We start from the raw sequence: 15,404 nt of genomic DNA, 5'->3' as shown, positions 1-15,404 counted from the left end.
ACTGATAACTTATTCATTGCCAACATTTAATGTATGCGGTGGGCTACTTGTTTAGGCCCTTAAAAGATAGAGTACGTCATGTTTCCAGCTGAGGAAATCTGACAGCCAGTCTAGAGGTAGGCTATTTTTGAAGCTTGATCTTACCCAGAACGTGCACGTGTAATTCTTGCATGAATTGTACAAAATGGTCCATGTTCTTGCATTCAAGAGTCTTCTTGCAAGGTCATATAATCATAGCAAATCTTATGCTCTCTATCATCCCTTCCTCCACAGGCTAGTCTACATACTAGTCTACCAGAGGTTGGCATCATCATAGTGATGATCTTGCAAGATGATCTTGTTAGATAATCGTGCAATATAATTAATTATAATTAATTATTAATTGCTTATACAATAAGTCACGATAATAATATTGATCATAATGATGAATTAATGGTGGTCTGGTCATGAGATGCATGATACAATGAATTATACAGTGGGCAGATCAAAGGAAACACTGTGCACCAACACAGTGCACCAACACACCCTACTGATGATGTTATCATTGCCGTAAAAATTAACCAGTTGGCATGAGCTGATGGTCAATTGCTGATGGTCAATTCTTTGAGTGCGGAAAAGTTGAGGGAGTGGCTGGTATAATTGCTGCAGCTTTCACACTAGGACATATATGTGCTGCGGGCTGCTTCAACACATCGTCCTGTTTTTTTACCAAAACTTCAAGCTTCAAGCCTGTAATAACATGATTATTCTGACTCAGTATAAAAGTATACGTATATATTACGCTACAGGACATGGGTAGCTATTACTATAATTATATATTACCTCAAACATCGGATAACCAGGATCTCTGAATCACTGGAGACAGAGCTTTCCAAAGCGACAACATCCGGAACCTGATAGAGCGTTTCTAAAAATAATAATAATCAATGAATACAATCAATGCATGCATGGAACTTGCGCATGTTATATTAAGCATATTAAGCAATAATTATATTTTTTGGTTTCGAAACGGCGGCCTTCCGGGTTTAATAACCCTTTTTCTCTCTATAATTATAATTAGATCTATGTCATGATGTGCATTACCACCTGAAGTTTTCCCACTATAAAGTGTAGGTGAACCATGAGAACATTGACCGTATACATTGTATCACTAATTAGTCAGTTGCTAGGTAACGATGATGGTGTCAAGATACCCCGGGGTACCTGTGGGAAACAGTTACGAGTGATTTCTGATTTCAGATACGAATTTTTATGTTTAATGTTTTTTTATGTTTAATGTTTTATAAATGATTACAACTAGAGTTCTCACCTTGGTAGTTGATCGCTTCGCTGTTTGCGTGATCGCTAGTTGAGCCTTCGCTAGTTGAGTTGACCGCATTGACCGCACTAAAGGTAGCAGGCAAGTACGTGCAGGATCCAAGCTTTACAATGACAGACAGTATTAGTAAAACCAGTAGGTTTTACATAGGATTGGCATTGGGTCTGCCCGTATTTAGCAAAATTTCACTTATTTTGACTCATGTTCAAACTGTTCTATCTCTGCAGGGAAAGGCCACATCAAGAAAGTGAATGGACAGATAGTTTATTTAGCCTTTTCTCTGTTTATATCTCTCATTTTATTATCCATGAACCTTTTAATGAATTAATATTGTCATTTTAAAAATTGCACTATTTCCACATTTCACCGCACTTTGTCTGACTGACTAAGTAAGTAAGTGAGTAAGTTTCTTGCCCATCATTTTCTCCAAGTACAGCCATCTCCAGGACATTGTGCATAGCTTTTCCAAACTAACACAACTTGGATTAAAAAGCAGTTCCTCAGATTTGCGATCGATTTCAAAATGCACCTGACCTCTCTTTACAACAATTTTCCAACCAAGAAAATTCCGCCATTTTCATTATACGCATGCGTGTACAAGCCACAGCAATAATATACAGGTGGCTCCTGTGCAACAGAACCTCGTGGTTCATGCTATAAGGAAGACGCATCAGCTAATTTCTTAGGTGAGTTACTTACATCTTTATATATATTTGAATGACTTTATATTATTACAGTTACACTTGGACTGCTTGCTGCACTTGTTCTGTTGACTAAGAGCATTTAAAGTTACCTCTACAATCAACTGATAAGTGTTGTATTCTTAATTATTATAAATGGTTTGTTTGTTAGCATGCCTTTCAAAAGCAGCAAACTCATAAACCGTAAAAAGCGCAAAACACGATACCAAAACCTTTCAGACACTCAGAAATCATCTGGTACTGACTATTACAAATCTCATCGGGACATTGTTATTAAAAAAGCTTTACATTATCGTTCCCAAAATGTTGAGAAAGCCACAGCCTCCACAAGGAGAGCTGTATCCAAGCATAGGGGTTTACACCCTGAAAAGGCCAAAGCCTCCACAAGGAGTGCTACGGTCAAGTGGCGAAATTCTGATCCCGACAAGGCCACAGCCTCCACAAAGAGTGCTGTGTCCAAGTACAGGAATTCAAAGCCCGACAAGGCCACAGCCTCCACAAGGAGGGCTGTGTCCAAGTACAGGAATTCAAAGCCCGACAAGGCCTCCACAAGGAGGGCTGTGTCAAAATATCGGTATCTGAATCCTGAGAAAAGTGCGCTTCAATCCCGGCAGTCGGTTTCGACCCACTACCGCAAAAACACTCAACGCAGTAGAGCTCTCTCACGGACCTCTACTGCGCGGAGCTATATGAAGCAATTATTTGTTCTCCGCAAAAAGTCTTCTCAAACCTCTAGAGCGTCGTACAAACGACGTGCGAAGGCTTTTAACGCGAGAAGGAAGCAAAAATACCCGCTAGCTGAACCAAACGACCAAGTAATGCACTCCCTTAGGACAAGCCTAGAGGACGTTTTCACGAAAAGCAAGGTCCTTACAAAATGCATTCTCGAAGGTTTAGCAAAAATTCCGAACTGGAAGGACGGCAAAAACAAAGCAGCCCAAAAGTTCACTGCATGTAAGCTTGCTGCCAGTCATTTAGTGAGGCTCAGCCTAGCCGATCGCAGAAAAGCTGTAGCTTGCCTCCTAGGGGTCAAGAGAGACGTCATGGACCAACGTTTCACGTGCATTAAGGACTTTGGCCTTAAGTGCCATACAGATTGTAGAGAGCCTTACTTTTACGAAGCTGGTTACACCCACGACCACCTGCCTGAATGTACGTACACTAGTGGCATACCCAGTATCGAGGAGCCAGTGCACAAACTGCCCACTCCGATACAGGTGAAAACGACCGGTGAGTGCATGCTAGCAGACCACAAACCTATCGTGTCTGAAAAAACCCCTCAGAAAAAAAAATTGCCCAAACCAAGGTGGGCCTGTACGGCCAGGTGTAGGCAAGTTTCAAACGTAGAGTTTGAAAGAATTACCGATTTGCAGGACATGTTTTGCGAGGACCTTCAAGTCCTCAGAGACCGCCTGGACGGCCTCCACACGTGTCCGTATGTGCACACGCACATACAGGAATGGGAAGTCCCGCTCGACCCCGAAATTCCAGATTTTGAATCAAAGGCGGGCAATTTGAGGATGGGCCATCCCCACGTTTGTCACTTGTTCGGGAGCGTTTGTGACAATCAGTTGAGGATTCTCAGAAACGCTCTCGTGCACTATCCCGCCCTGTCCAAGTTACAAGGGCAAGTGTACGAGGCAATAAGAAAGAGCAACAAAATATCAAAGCTAGACGCTGGCATTAAAAACCACGACTATCAGCTGCTCCTAGAAGCTTGCGAACTAACTTTCGACAAGCTGTTTGATCGCAATTGCGTAGAACCACAGGATGCCAGTAAATGTAGCGATACGCTAGACACACCCTTTAGAGTTAAACATCTAGAAGCTTTGCTCATGTCTAAGTACGCTAAATTAATTCAGCAGTACGAGAAAAAAGTCCGCGACTATGCGATACACCCGTGCATGTGTTGCGACCAACTCTTCCGACGTGCTCAGTGCACTGTGGTGGCCCCCGAGAGCCTTCCCGATAGTTTTGCCTGGTTAACCGTTACATGTGTAACCACTGTAAACCAAAGATAAAGTTGGACATAATTCCACCTAGGGCCGTAGTGAACGGTCTAGAAACGGCACCCCTGCCAGACGAACTAAAGGGGCTCGACGCCTTTAGCTTGCAATTGATTCAACTAGCGAAAACGTTTCAAACTGTCATCAGGTTGCATCCGTATTCGAAGAAAGTTCCTTCGTACAATTGTCTCAAAGCGTGCCGCGGTAACATGTTCATTCTGCCATTGCCCATGGCAAACACGGCTGAAACGCTAGCTCTGAACGAATGCGGACTGCCTAAACCGCAGCTGTACGTTAAAGTCGAACGTTAAAGTCGACGGGGTTCCCACAAAGAAAAACGTTCTTTGGCGGAAGTTCGTCGACATAAACAAAATCGAAGGAGCTTTGACAAAACTCAAAGAAATCAACTGGTGTACGTAGACGTGCAACCAGGAAAAGTAGAACAGTCCATGGAAGACGTAGTCATACAGGTTGCAAACAGTGCAACCAGCACCATGCTCGAAAAGGTGACCGACAAGTCGGGATACGTGGCCGGCATTCAAGCTTACACGGTACGTAGTTTAGACACGTTCAAACCCAACGTTGCCGACATAGACCAGTTTAAAATTAAAATGCTCAAGGTAGACGAATATCCGTTAAAAAGTAGCCAGGAGCATTTAGACGTCATGTGCTTCCCAAACCTTTTCCCAACAGGTAGATTCGGCGAGTTCCACCCTCGCGACGAGCACCTGAGTTTCAGCGAGTACGTAAAGTCGCGTCTAAACAACAAAGACTCTAGGTACAGAAAAAGTAGCGAGTACCTGTTCTACCTCACGCACCAAACACTCTTGAGAGAGATCAAGGCGGGCATTTTCAACGTGCTTAAAAACACCACAAACAGACATTCCAGTGTCAAAGACCTGCTGAAACAGCTAGAAAAAAAAGACGGCGAGCTAGAGGGAAACCTCTCCACAATCATGCGTAGTGTGCGTGGAACCAAGCAGTACTGGCATAAAACTGCCGGTGAATTGAATGCTCTAGTTAGGGAGAACGGTCCAGCTACCATTTTCATGACGCTAAGCTGTGCAGAATATAGCTCACCAGACATTTTGGAGTTCCTTAAGCTACTCGGCGACTACGATCCCGGCTCAAAAGTAAATATCTCTAAAATGTGCAATGACGACCCCGCCTCGGTGTCCAAGCAGTTTTCGCACAAATTCCACGCGATGTTCCGAATTGTAATTATGCGTGGCAAGTTGTTTGGCGAGGTGGTGTGCTATTTTATCAAAAAAGAGTTTCAGGACAGAGGTGCACCGCATTACCACGTCATGCTTTGGATAAAGGGAGCCCCCGTGATGGGGGTCGACCCCGATCACGTGGTTCTCGCCTGGATACAGGAGAGAATCACGTGTAACATCCCAGACAAAGAAACTGACCCGGAACTGTACGCCTTGGTCATGAAATATCAGATGCATCGGTGCAACAACTACTGTTCTAGGCCTAGACACGTTGGTAAGGGAAAGTACATTAAAAGGTGTAGATTCAACTTTCCCAGAATAGCGACGGCCACGGCCTCTTTAAACGCCATGGAAAAAACCAATACTAGGCAGAGAGTGTACGATCTTCCCAGAAACGGCCAAGAAGCCAGAATCAACGATTACAATCCCTTGCTGCTGCACCTTTGGAAAGCTAACGTTGACGTCCAGTACATAGCCGAGACCAGCATGGCGCTCACCGGTTACATTACGGCGTACGTCACAAAAGCAGAGAAAAGCGCCATGCAAGACACGTTTGCGGAACTGTCTAGCCTGTCTAGCACGGGCACTACTCTCTACAAGAAGTTGTGGAAGTTTGCTTTAAGTACCTTTAAAACCCGAGAATTAGGGCAGCACGAGGGGTACGACCATGTTACAGGTGACCACTTTAACGAGAAGTCAAACGATGTTTACTACGTGAATGCTTCGCTACCGTACAAACGCAATAGAAAGCTCAAAAACTACACTCAGCTCTTAAAAATGAACGCGAAAAGTACTGACCTGTACGCCCCTAGCCTGATAGACGTTCACTATCCAAACAGGCCAGACAGACTGTCCTCCATGTGCTTGCACGACTTCGCTTCACACATTGACTGGTACGCTAGGGACCGCCAGGGTGAGAAAACGTACAGGAGGCTCGTCAAACCTCGCGTTATCAGTCACCCCACGTACGACACCAACAGAAAAGAACAGGAGCAAGAGTACTACTACTGCCTCATTCTGCCCTTTGTCCCGTTCGTTGACGAGGGTGACCTCCTCCTCGACGGAGAGTCGCCTAAAATGGCGTTCGAGAGGAGGCTGAACGAAGGCCCTCCTTGCTCACCACGACAAGCTCCAGAAGATGTTGGACGTCAATAAGAGATCGCGGGAAATCTCAAACGCCAGAAGGTCGAAACGTCAGAAAAAAGAGGTGGAGGAGGAGGAGGAAGACGACGAAGACGACGTCAACCTTCTGCTCCAGGGCATGGCTAAATCACACTTGGATCGCCATCTCGAGTTAGACCTCGACGTAGACCCCATAACGCTGGACAGGAGACTGTCCATGCTAAACGACGACCAAAGCCGGGTTTACAAAAAAATCACTGGGCATTTGTTGCACGAATTAGACCACGAAAAAGGAGCCTGTAAATGCACAGACATCAAACCTTTGCAAATGTTCGTTAGTGGTGTGGGGGGAACGGGCAAGTCCTTCCTCATTCAGGCGCTTAGAGCGTTTGTCAAAGCCACGTGGCCGGATATACCCAATTCAAGTGCAGTAGCCGCCCCCACGGGCCTAGCAGCTTGTAATGTAAACGGTGTTACCACCTACCAGCTCTTTCAGTTGCCGATAAGAGCACGACAGTAAAACTGCATCGTACTGGGAACTGCCCAAACAAACGCTCAAATACCTCAGGCAACAACTAATGAACGTAAAGGTGTTCATAATTAACGAGGTGTCCATGGTGTCAAGTCTCAATCTAACGTACATACATTTGAGACTTGACGAGATTTACGGGGGGGCAGAATGGTTTGGGGGTAAAACAATGCTCTTTGTGGGCGACATCCTCCAGCTACCACCCGTTAACGGTGCACCGGTGTTCCAAAGCGTTCCCACTAAAGTGCTATCGCTCAGAATAGGTTGCATAGGGTCCGCAAACATTTGGAAAAGCACAGTAGTGTACGACGAGCTTACCATTAACGAAAGACAAAAAGGGGACAAATTGTACACTGAAATACTCGACGGCGTCAGGAGGGGATTTCCTAGCGAACAGGCAGTCTCTCTCCTGACAGAACGCGTCTTTGATGTGCCCGTACTAGAAAAGTACGAGCAACTTAAACGCGAGGGTAAAAAACCCATATGCCTTTTCTCGACTAGAAAAGCATGTGCAACAGTTAACTCTGATCTTTTAAACACTCTAGACAGTAAGATAATACCACTGCGTTGTAGAGACGTCATAGACGAGGGTGCCTGCGCCAACGGAGAGTGGAACAAACAGGCCGAAAAGCGTCTGACAGAAATGAACAAAGACAGCAGCTTGACGGCTGGTCTGGAAGAAGTGCTCCACCTGGCCGTTAATGCTCGCGTCATGTTGAGACGAAACCTGTCCACCGAAGACGGTCTAGTAAACGGAGCCGTAGGCACTGTTCTTGAAATAGAATCTAAACACGTGACTGTTAAGTTCGACCGTGTGGCAGAACCGTACAAAGTGACCAGAGTCGCTAACCGGTTCTGTGTCCTGAAAAAATTCTATATTTCAAGGAACCAGTTCCCTCTAATAGTCGCTTATGCCGTCACCATACACAAGAGCCAAGGACTCTCGCTCGACTGTGCCATCATCGACCTATCTGACAGCGTGTTTGGTGAGGGCATGGCGTACGTGGCGTTGTCCAGAGTCAGGTCCATAGACGGTGTACACCTGACGTCCTTTACACCTGACTCCATCATGGCCTCTAGAACGTGCGTGGAGGAGTGTAACAGGCTCAGGCTAGCATTCAGGCCAGACTTGGCAGCGTACGAATTGCCCGTTAAACAAAACAGAAAAAGGAAAATGACAGCTGCGATTGTCCCGCCAGCCAAACGGCAGTGTACGGTTGAAGGGAGTAAACCCCCAATTAAGAAACGAAAGGAAAGGACGCCTGCGGTCTTCCCGCCAGCCAAACGGCAATGTAACCTTGAAAGGAAAGTCCCCAGCAATGTTGACAAACCCCCAGTTAAGAAACTAAACGAGGCAGTCACCTCTGCTGGTGATTGCCATATAGTTGAAGACCCAGAGAATCGTGGTAGCAATCACGGTGAATCGTTCTGCTTCAACCCTCTGGACGAGGTTGAACAGAAATCGGCGTGTTTGCTGCTGAAAATTAATCACCGCAGAAATATTGTCACCGCCGGCGGACCAAACATTGCCCTGACTCCGCCCCATTTACCCTCGCTCGTTGACACGATGGGGGATGGAGCGTGCATGTTCAGGGCAATGTCTGTGGTCATTACCGGCTATCAACGTCAACACATTACTGTCAGGCGAGCCATTGTAAAGCACATGTGTGATTTTCAACATTTGTTTAATGGTAAACATTGGTTGATCGATGCAGGTTACCCGGACATGATCTCCTACGTCAGGGGCACGCAAATGGACCAAACACGTACCTGGGGAACTCACTTGGAGATCTTTGCACTGTCCCATCTGCTCGAGCGAAGGGTGTTCGTCTACTCGAGAATGGCTGGAAATGCCTGGCTGTGTCACTGTCCGAGCAAAATAGACCCCAACATCCCCCCTCCTCGGGACAAAAAGGGTTTGTATATTTATCACACGGGTGACCACTACAAAGTAGTGACATCTGTGACAAAGTAAGTGACTCTACGTGTAGAACTTACGTCCCTCCCGTTCAATGTTTCACACGTACTCTGTGCGTGGGTTGCCCATTATTGTTATACATGGAGACTTACGTCAAACGGTTTACTGCCCGTTCATTGAATGTGTGGCTAAAAGATTCCTTCCATCAACATAATATGGGTAACCACCTTTTCTTTCTGTTATTACTTAAAGTAATTGACTCTAAGTGTAGAACTTAATTGTTCAATGTTTCACACGCACTCTGTGCGTAGGTTGCCTATTGTTGTTTGTTCATGGAGACTTATGTCAAACGGTTTACTGCCCGTTCATTGAATGTGTGGCTAAAAGTATTCCTTCCATTTGTGTCTCTGAGCACACTTGGTCCAAGAGACCTTAGAGCTAACAAACAAACCAACAAATGGGCAACCATAATTTCTTTTCATTAAAACATTTCTTTTGAGCGTCAATACGGTGAGTGAAGACTATTGTGAGCATTCAATGTTACTGTGTGTTTATCCCCTGCAGTGTCCCAATAACAAAGACATGTGATGTGAACGGGGTGTATAGGGCTCTAGGCGAATCCCTCGAAAACAACGAAAAACGAGATGAAGGCCGTACCTCAAAGGTGTCTTGGAAACCGGCCGAATGAAACGAAAAAAACCATTTTGAAAAGGGAAAAACAAAACACTAACTCATAATTATTATATACATGTTTTGCTATTTATTTCTTCTATTTAATGCTCATTTGGCACTCCCACTTTGCAGCTGTTTGTGGCGAAAAATTTATTTGTTTGATTAAGAATTTACTTAGACAGGCATGTAATAATTATGATAGCCTCTATTACAGGCCTCACTGTATTGAGGCCTTGTGAAGGAGCTAGTGAAGGAGCTAGTGATGACGATTGAAATACTAATCTGGGTGGTCTCGAGGCTAGTCATTATTAATTTGTTGTACAATTGCAATTCACATTATTTTATTCACATTTTATTAGTAAAACCAGAAGGTTTTACATAGAATTGTTATAATACATTCAAGAGCTAGAGTTCAAGAGTACTACTTTATTTCTGCTGATTTATTGTCACTGGTGCATTGAATATCTGCAGATGGAGGAAATTATGGTAAGTTCAAACAATACTATTAATTAATTATTAATTAATAATAAAACTTCAATACTTACGTAGACACTTCTGCCTCCTGCACCACCCGCACCACCCCCACCACGGCCACGACCCCGGCCCCTGCCTCTACCTCGCTGTGGAGTAGGAGCAGGAGGCACGTAGTCTTCATCACTAGAAGATTCGTATGAATCTGTCTCCATTGGATCTGTCTCCATTGGGAAAGAATTCAGTGTCAGTTAAAGTGAGATGGAGAGAGGAAGTACTTTAATACCTTGCACTGCAGGATCACTGAGAGGAGAGCTAGAGACAGGCCTTGGGATTGGAGAAGGAGTGACTGGAACAGGGGTCCTGGCTGGACGCTGATGTGTTTGTTGTTCAGGATCAGGAGTTGCTATTCTGTATCACAGTTATACAAACTGGTAAGCAAAGCAACCACAAAAAAAATCACTTACCATATACGTATTAAGCTTTGTTTAGATGAAAAAAGCATTGGGAACTGCTTTATATAGTGCTCGCGAATTTTCCCCATTCACATACAAACTTCAAAGGTTGTCAACGCAAATATCAGATCTTACCTTTTCCCATGTTCACATACGCGTACGCACACACACATGTGCACATGTATACAGGTGGTCTACATAAATATTGAATGACTACTCACCTTCGAAGTACTCTATCAAGATGGCTATAATCCAAATATTCCTATATTCCTATAGTACAGCTATAGTACAGACGGTGGGTCGAACTCCATGGACGTTACTCTTTCACTAGCTTGCGTCACACTTTGTCACTTATAATACACTATTAAATTTAAATACTACTGTAATAAAAAAGAAAGGGAATCCGACTAGAAAAACATTTGCAATGTGAAAAATTGCTAGGATTGGCCCAAGGGAAACCTTTAAAAAGCGTGGAAACAAGAAATTCGGCGAGTGCATAACTCCAATCCGTTACAACGTCATGAACATGTACAGCTAGTGCTGATAACTTGTATCATAATAAAAATAGCATCACAATAGTGCAGTAACAGATTAACAATCTTTCAATTATAGGATCATTAAATACAGGTTGTGGCAAATTGAGCAGTCTTTGGCCATCACATCTAGTTTGTTTGATTGTCTATACACTGACAGTATATACACATGCACAGTATATACACATGCACTGTCACAGTGTGTCCCTTTTAGCTCTTTGTTGAAAAGTATAGCCCAGTAGCTATATAGTAGCCCTGAGGCTATTGTCTGTTATCAAATCATTATCATACTTCATGCATCAATGCATTGTCTGGACTGTCTTTGCTCTTTCTATTGGGACTGTCTTTCTTCTAGATCTTTGTCTTTATTTGGCTCTTTATACTTGGCACTGTCTTAGTATAGCCCAGTAGCTAGTATAGCCCTGAGGCTATTGTTCTGTCATGAAATCATTATCATACTTCATGCATCAATGAATGGCCTGGACTGTCTTTGCTCTTTCTATTGGGACTGTCTTTCCTCTAGATCTTTGGCTCTTTACTTGGCACTGTCTTTGCTCAAAACTGTAAAGGGGGTATCACAAAACTAAAACACATACCTTGTATCACAAAGTTTCAATATGATTATGTAATACTATGTAAACATTCCAATCATTCAACTTACCCTATACTAGCAAACAAAATAACATACAGTAAACAAAATAACATAATAGATCAGACCTAATACATTTCGGGAATTAGTACATGTGAATGACGTTGTAACGGATTGGAGTTATGCACTCGCCGAATTTCTTGTTTCCACGCTTTTTAAAGGTTTCCCTTGGGCCAATCCTAGCAATTTTTCACATTGCAAATGTTTTTCTAGTCGGATACATGACAGACAGTATACAGCACTACAGTTATAGACAACAACTAGTTATAGACAACAACTAGACAAGTTGTACAGAAATACAGGCCATATTTTTGGCCTGGGCATAATATATTGTTTATTATAGTTACCAAATATTATGAATATTATTCAAAGAAGTACTCATGACAATGTACGTGAGGAAAGAGCACAATGAGCAAGCCAAGTGTAACAGGGGTGACGATCAACCATATCCCGGGGTAAGCTATCCCGGGGTGACTTATACTGGAAGCTTATATATACGTAGGGGTGAGGAACCGGGTAAGGGAAGTTGTGGAACTTTACCCCAGGGTAGCTTTTGCGTGCCACCATGTCTTCCATACTGCATGCCCAAGTGATCTGAAGATGGAAAAGGAACTGTTTGAGAAGTCTGTTCTTGTTTGCTACACTGTTCTTGCTACAAAGAAAGAGTGACCTTTATGTCCGCTTATGCTGCCATCAAGGATGTCTTTCAGGACGTGCTACCAAATAACTACCAAATAACTACCACCCTGGGATGAATCAGATTGTACAAGTTGCCATAGAACGAGCTGGGGACATATAAAAGAAAGCTTTTAGATAATGTTAGCCATAATCCTGCAATCTGATGGGCTAAAGGCCACTCAAACCAAGAACTTAGTTTCCCGTACTGAATTCTCAGAATTTTAACAAGGGCGAGCTTCAATACCAATATTGAAATGTAGAAACTGACAACAGAAGATAAAACCACTGTTGTTCCGAATTCGAAAGCAACTTTTAAGTTCCCCAACATTTGGGTGCTTGAGCACTCTACTACAGTGTGTTAAAAGCTTACTTGATTGAAATTAGCACTAGCTTGTTAGCTGCTAGCAATGATATTCCAATATTCCTGCATGCTTTGACGTTTGCTAATTGAAAATGTCACTTTTCAAGAAGGTCCAGGCCAGCCAATGGTATATTTGCTGACATCGTCTCCTGTGAATATGTCTGGCAATAATAAATCTCCTACAGTGTCATTGTCATCGCATCCAGTTCACCTGACACTGCGTTTGTGGGTGTAGTTATAGCGATGGTGATAAATACAACCTCATTGTAAATTACCCCACTCCATGTGAACCGGCTCGAATGGCAATTCCAGTGTACATGGTTGTCTTGCTTTAACCCAAAAACAAAACAAAATACAATACAGAATAAATATTGTAACCCAGATCCATCGTTACCTAGCAACTGACCACCCGGCATGAAGTAACCAAGTAAGTGTTCTCACGTTCAATCAAGATCAGCAGAAACTTCTCTGCGAGGCAGACGCTCTACACTTATCCAGACTACATATTAGTTCTTTGCAGGAGCTTCTTCTATATTTATAGCTTGACCTCTGAAAAGTAGTTTCCTCTCTTGGTATGATCCCAGTCACTGTCGTTATTCTAGAACCTCATCAAACGGTATCAAACGGTCACTTTTCTTTTGACAGTCCTGCACGAAGCGTGAGGCAAGATATCACGTGCATGTGTTGGTACCTACAGCGTGCGCATAGGTCCAACACTGTGCCCACAACGATTAATTTTTTGAAAAACTACCGCATATGACGGGGAAAGTGTTAAGATAGATCGTTGTGTGTCTCTCTCTTCCCCAGCTGACACAAGGAACACGGGCCACCTGACGAAAGATGATACATCGCTGTTGCCGAAGTACCCAATACACTTACACACAAATTAAACACCGGCAACAGCCTGTTATCATGTGTTATCATGTATACACTCTTTGTGAATATTAATTTAGCCACGTTGAGTGTGTGTGTGTGTTAGCCCAATACACTTAACACTTTACACACGTATTTAATATTTCGTACGTGAACAGAGGTTTCCCTCCATAAAGCTAGAGAACCGGCTTTCTCAACGTCAACGTGAAAGCTCCTTAAAATTTCTCCAAAATCATGCCGCTTACGCATTACGAGCTCCTCCTTCAGTAAGTTATTGAGTCGACAGTACAACTCCACTACTCAGTGTGGTTAAGGCATAGCCATATCTTGAGATAGTTTCATATGGGAATGTAGTCGCTACATGCTGAACAAATACAGAAATCTACTGCATGGGTTACCGATGGGCATGTCCTTCTCAAACCATTTGAGGTACGCTACGCCTCAAATTGACCACAACATCTGAAAGACGCAATTAGTGTAGCTAGCTAGTAAAGAAAATAGTTCATAGTTCATTGCACATCTTTACAAATCGCCTTAATTACCGCCTTAATTACGTTACCGCCTTAATTACGTAAAAGGAATAACGTTTGGGTCTTGATAAATGATTACTGGTATCAGTCGACATGTGGTATCAGTCGACATGTTCCTACGGGAACATCAGCTGACAACATCAACTTTCTTCGCTGATTTGATTATAAATATTTGGCACGATGCAACTACCTCGGAGTCAGTCCTTACTTGGTCTGGCTTCATGTTAGGAAAAGGGCACGAATCGAATTTGTGCTATATTCAAAAATAAGTGGAGAATCCCCTTTCCCGGCTTTAATTGAAAAAAACAAAATACAGAATAATACACATTTTTCTTTAAAAATACTTATCTCATGAACCATGCATTGTGATCACTTGCAACTATTTCCTACAGGTAGCCCAGATCCTGGGGGTACCATGAAATCATCATCGTTACCTAGCAACTTACCACTAATTAACGATTTTTTTACACATTTCACAATTATGTACATGAATTAACTAAAGACACTAAGTAAGTGTTCTCACGGTGACATGGTTCAATCAGGATCAGCAGAAACTTTCCCGGGAAACATTTTCTTCACCTACACACAGCTCATGATGTCCACTTGTGCACTAACTAGATAAGCATACCATACTGAAGCTATCCAGACTACATATAATAATCCATAGTAACTTACAAGGTCCACGATTTTGGTCCATGCTCTCAGGAGCTTCTTCCTCCGGCTCTTCAGGCTCTATATTTATAGCTTGACCTCTGAAAAGTAGTTTTCTCTCTTGGTATGATCCCAGTCACTGTCATCTTACTCAACAACTCCATAAGCATCGTTATTGTCACTGTCTAGCTGCCCTAGAACCTCGCTGAGGTTGTACTACGAAGCCATTATCAAACGGTCACTTTTCTTTTGACCGTACTGAACAAAGCGTACCTCGAGGCAAGATATTAAAAATACCACGTGAGCTCAATGCGCATGTGCTGGTACCTATAGTGTGTGTATAGCTCCAACATAGCGCCCACAACGATTTTTTTTAAATTATTACTACTGCTGCCGTCATATGACGGCTAAAGCCGGGAAAGGGTTAACTGCAAACACACCAAACGACCATCTTTGAACGTTCTACTACCCATTCACTCTCAGGCGCAAACTATTCAATTTCAAGCCAAAGCTCTGCTCCAATTAATTAATTAAGTACTATCACATAGTCTACTAGGGCGCCATGGGGCCAGCGTGATGAATGTCATAATTAATGAAGGACTGCACTCAATGAAGGACTGCACATCCAAGAGACTTCCCAACTCCAGATGCTGCCCCTTGTCAATACTTATCATGAGTCTGTGCTGCCCAATCGAGATGGACAAAGGTCACGCGCAGATG

The 15,404-nt window shown here is 43.3% G+C and overlaps 1 protein-coding gene and 1 pseudogene across 1 annotated transcript; both read left to right on the top strand.

Moving 5' to 3' along the window:
* Positions 1-2,099: 2,099 nt before the first annotated feature.
* On the top strand, positions 2,100-4,333 carry LOC135346639 (uncharacterized). Its single transcript, XM_064544324.1, has one exon. The coding sequence runs from the start codon at positions 2,172-2,174 to the stop codon at positions 4,038-4,040; it is 1,869 nt and encodes a 622-aa protein (XP_064400394.1). The 5' UTR covers positions 2,100-2,171; the 3' UTR covers positions 4,041-4,333.
* A 126-nt stretch (positions 4,334-4,459) lies between these two features.
* Positions 4,460-9,885, top strand: LOC135346433 (uncharacterized; annotated as a pseudogene).
* Positions 9,886-15,404: the final 5,519 nt, after the last annotated feature.

This window comes from Halichondria panicea, chromosome 13 (assembly GCF_963675165.1).
Source record: "Halichondria panicea chromosome 13, odHalPani1.1, whole genome shotgun sequence".
In the NCBI taxonomy this organism is placed as follows: domain Eukaryota; kingdom Metazoa; phylum Porifera; class Demospongiae; order Suberitida; family Halichondriidae; genus Halichondria; species Halichondria panicea.
Note: the sequence above shows the minus strand (reverse complement) of the source record. Positions and strands in the feature narration are given on the sequence as shown.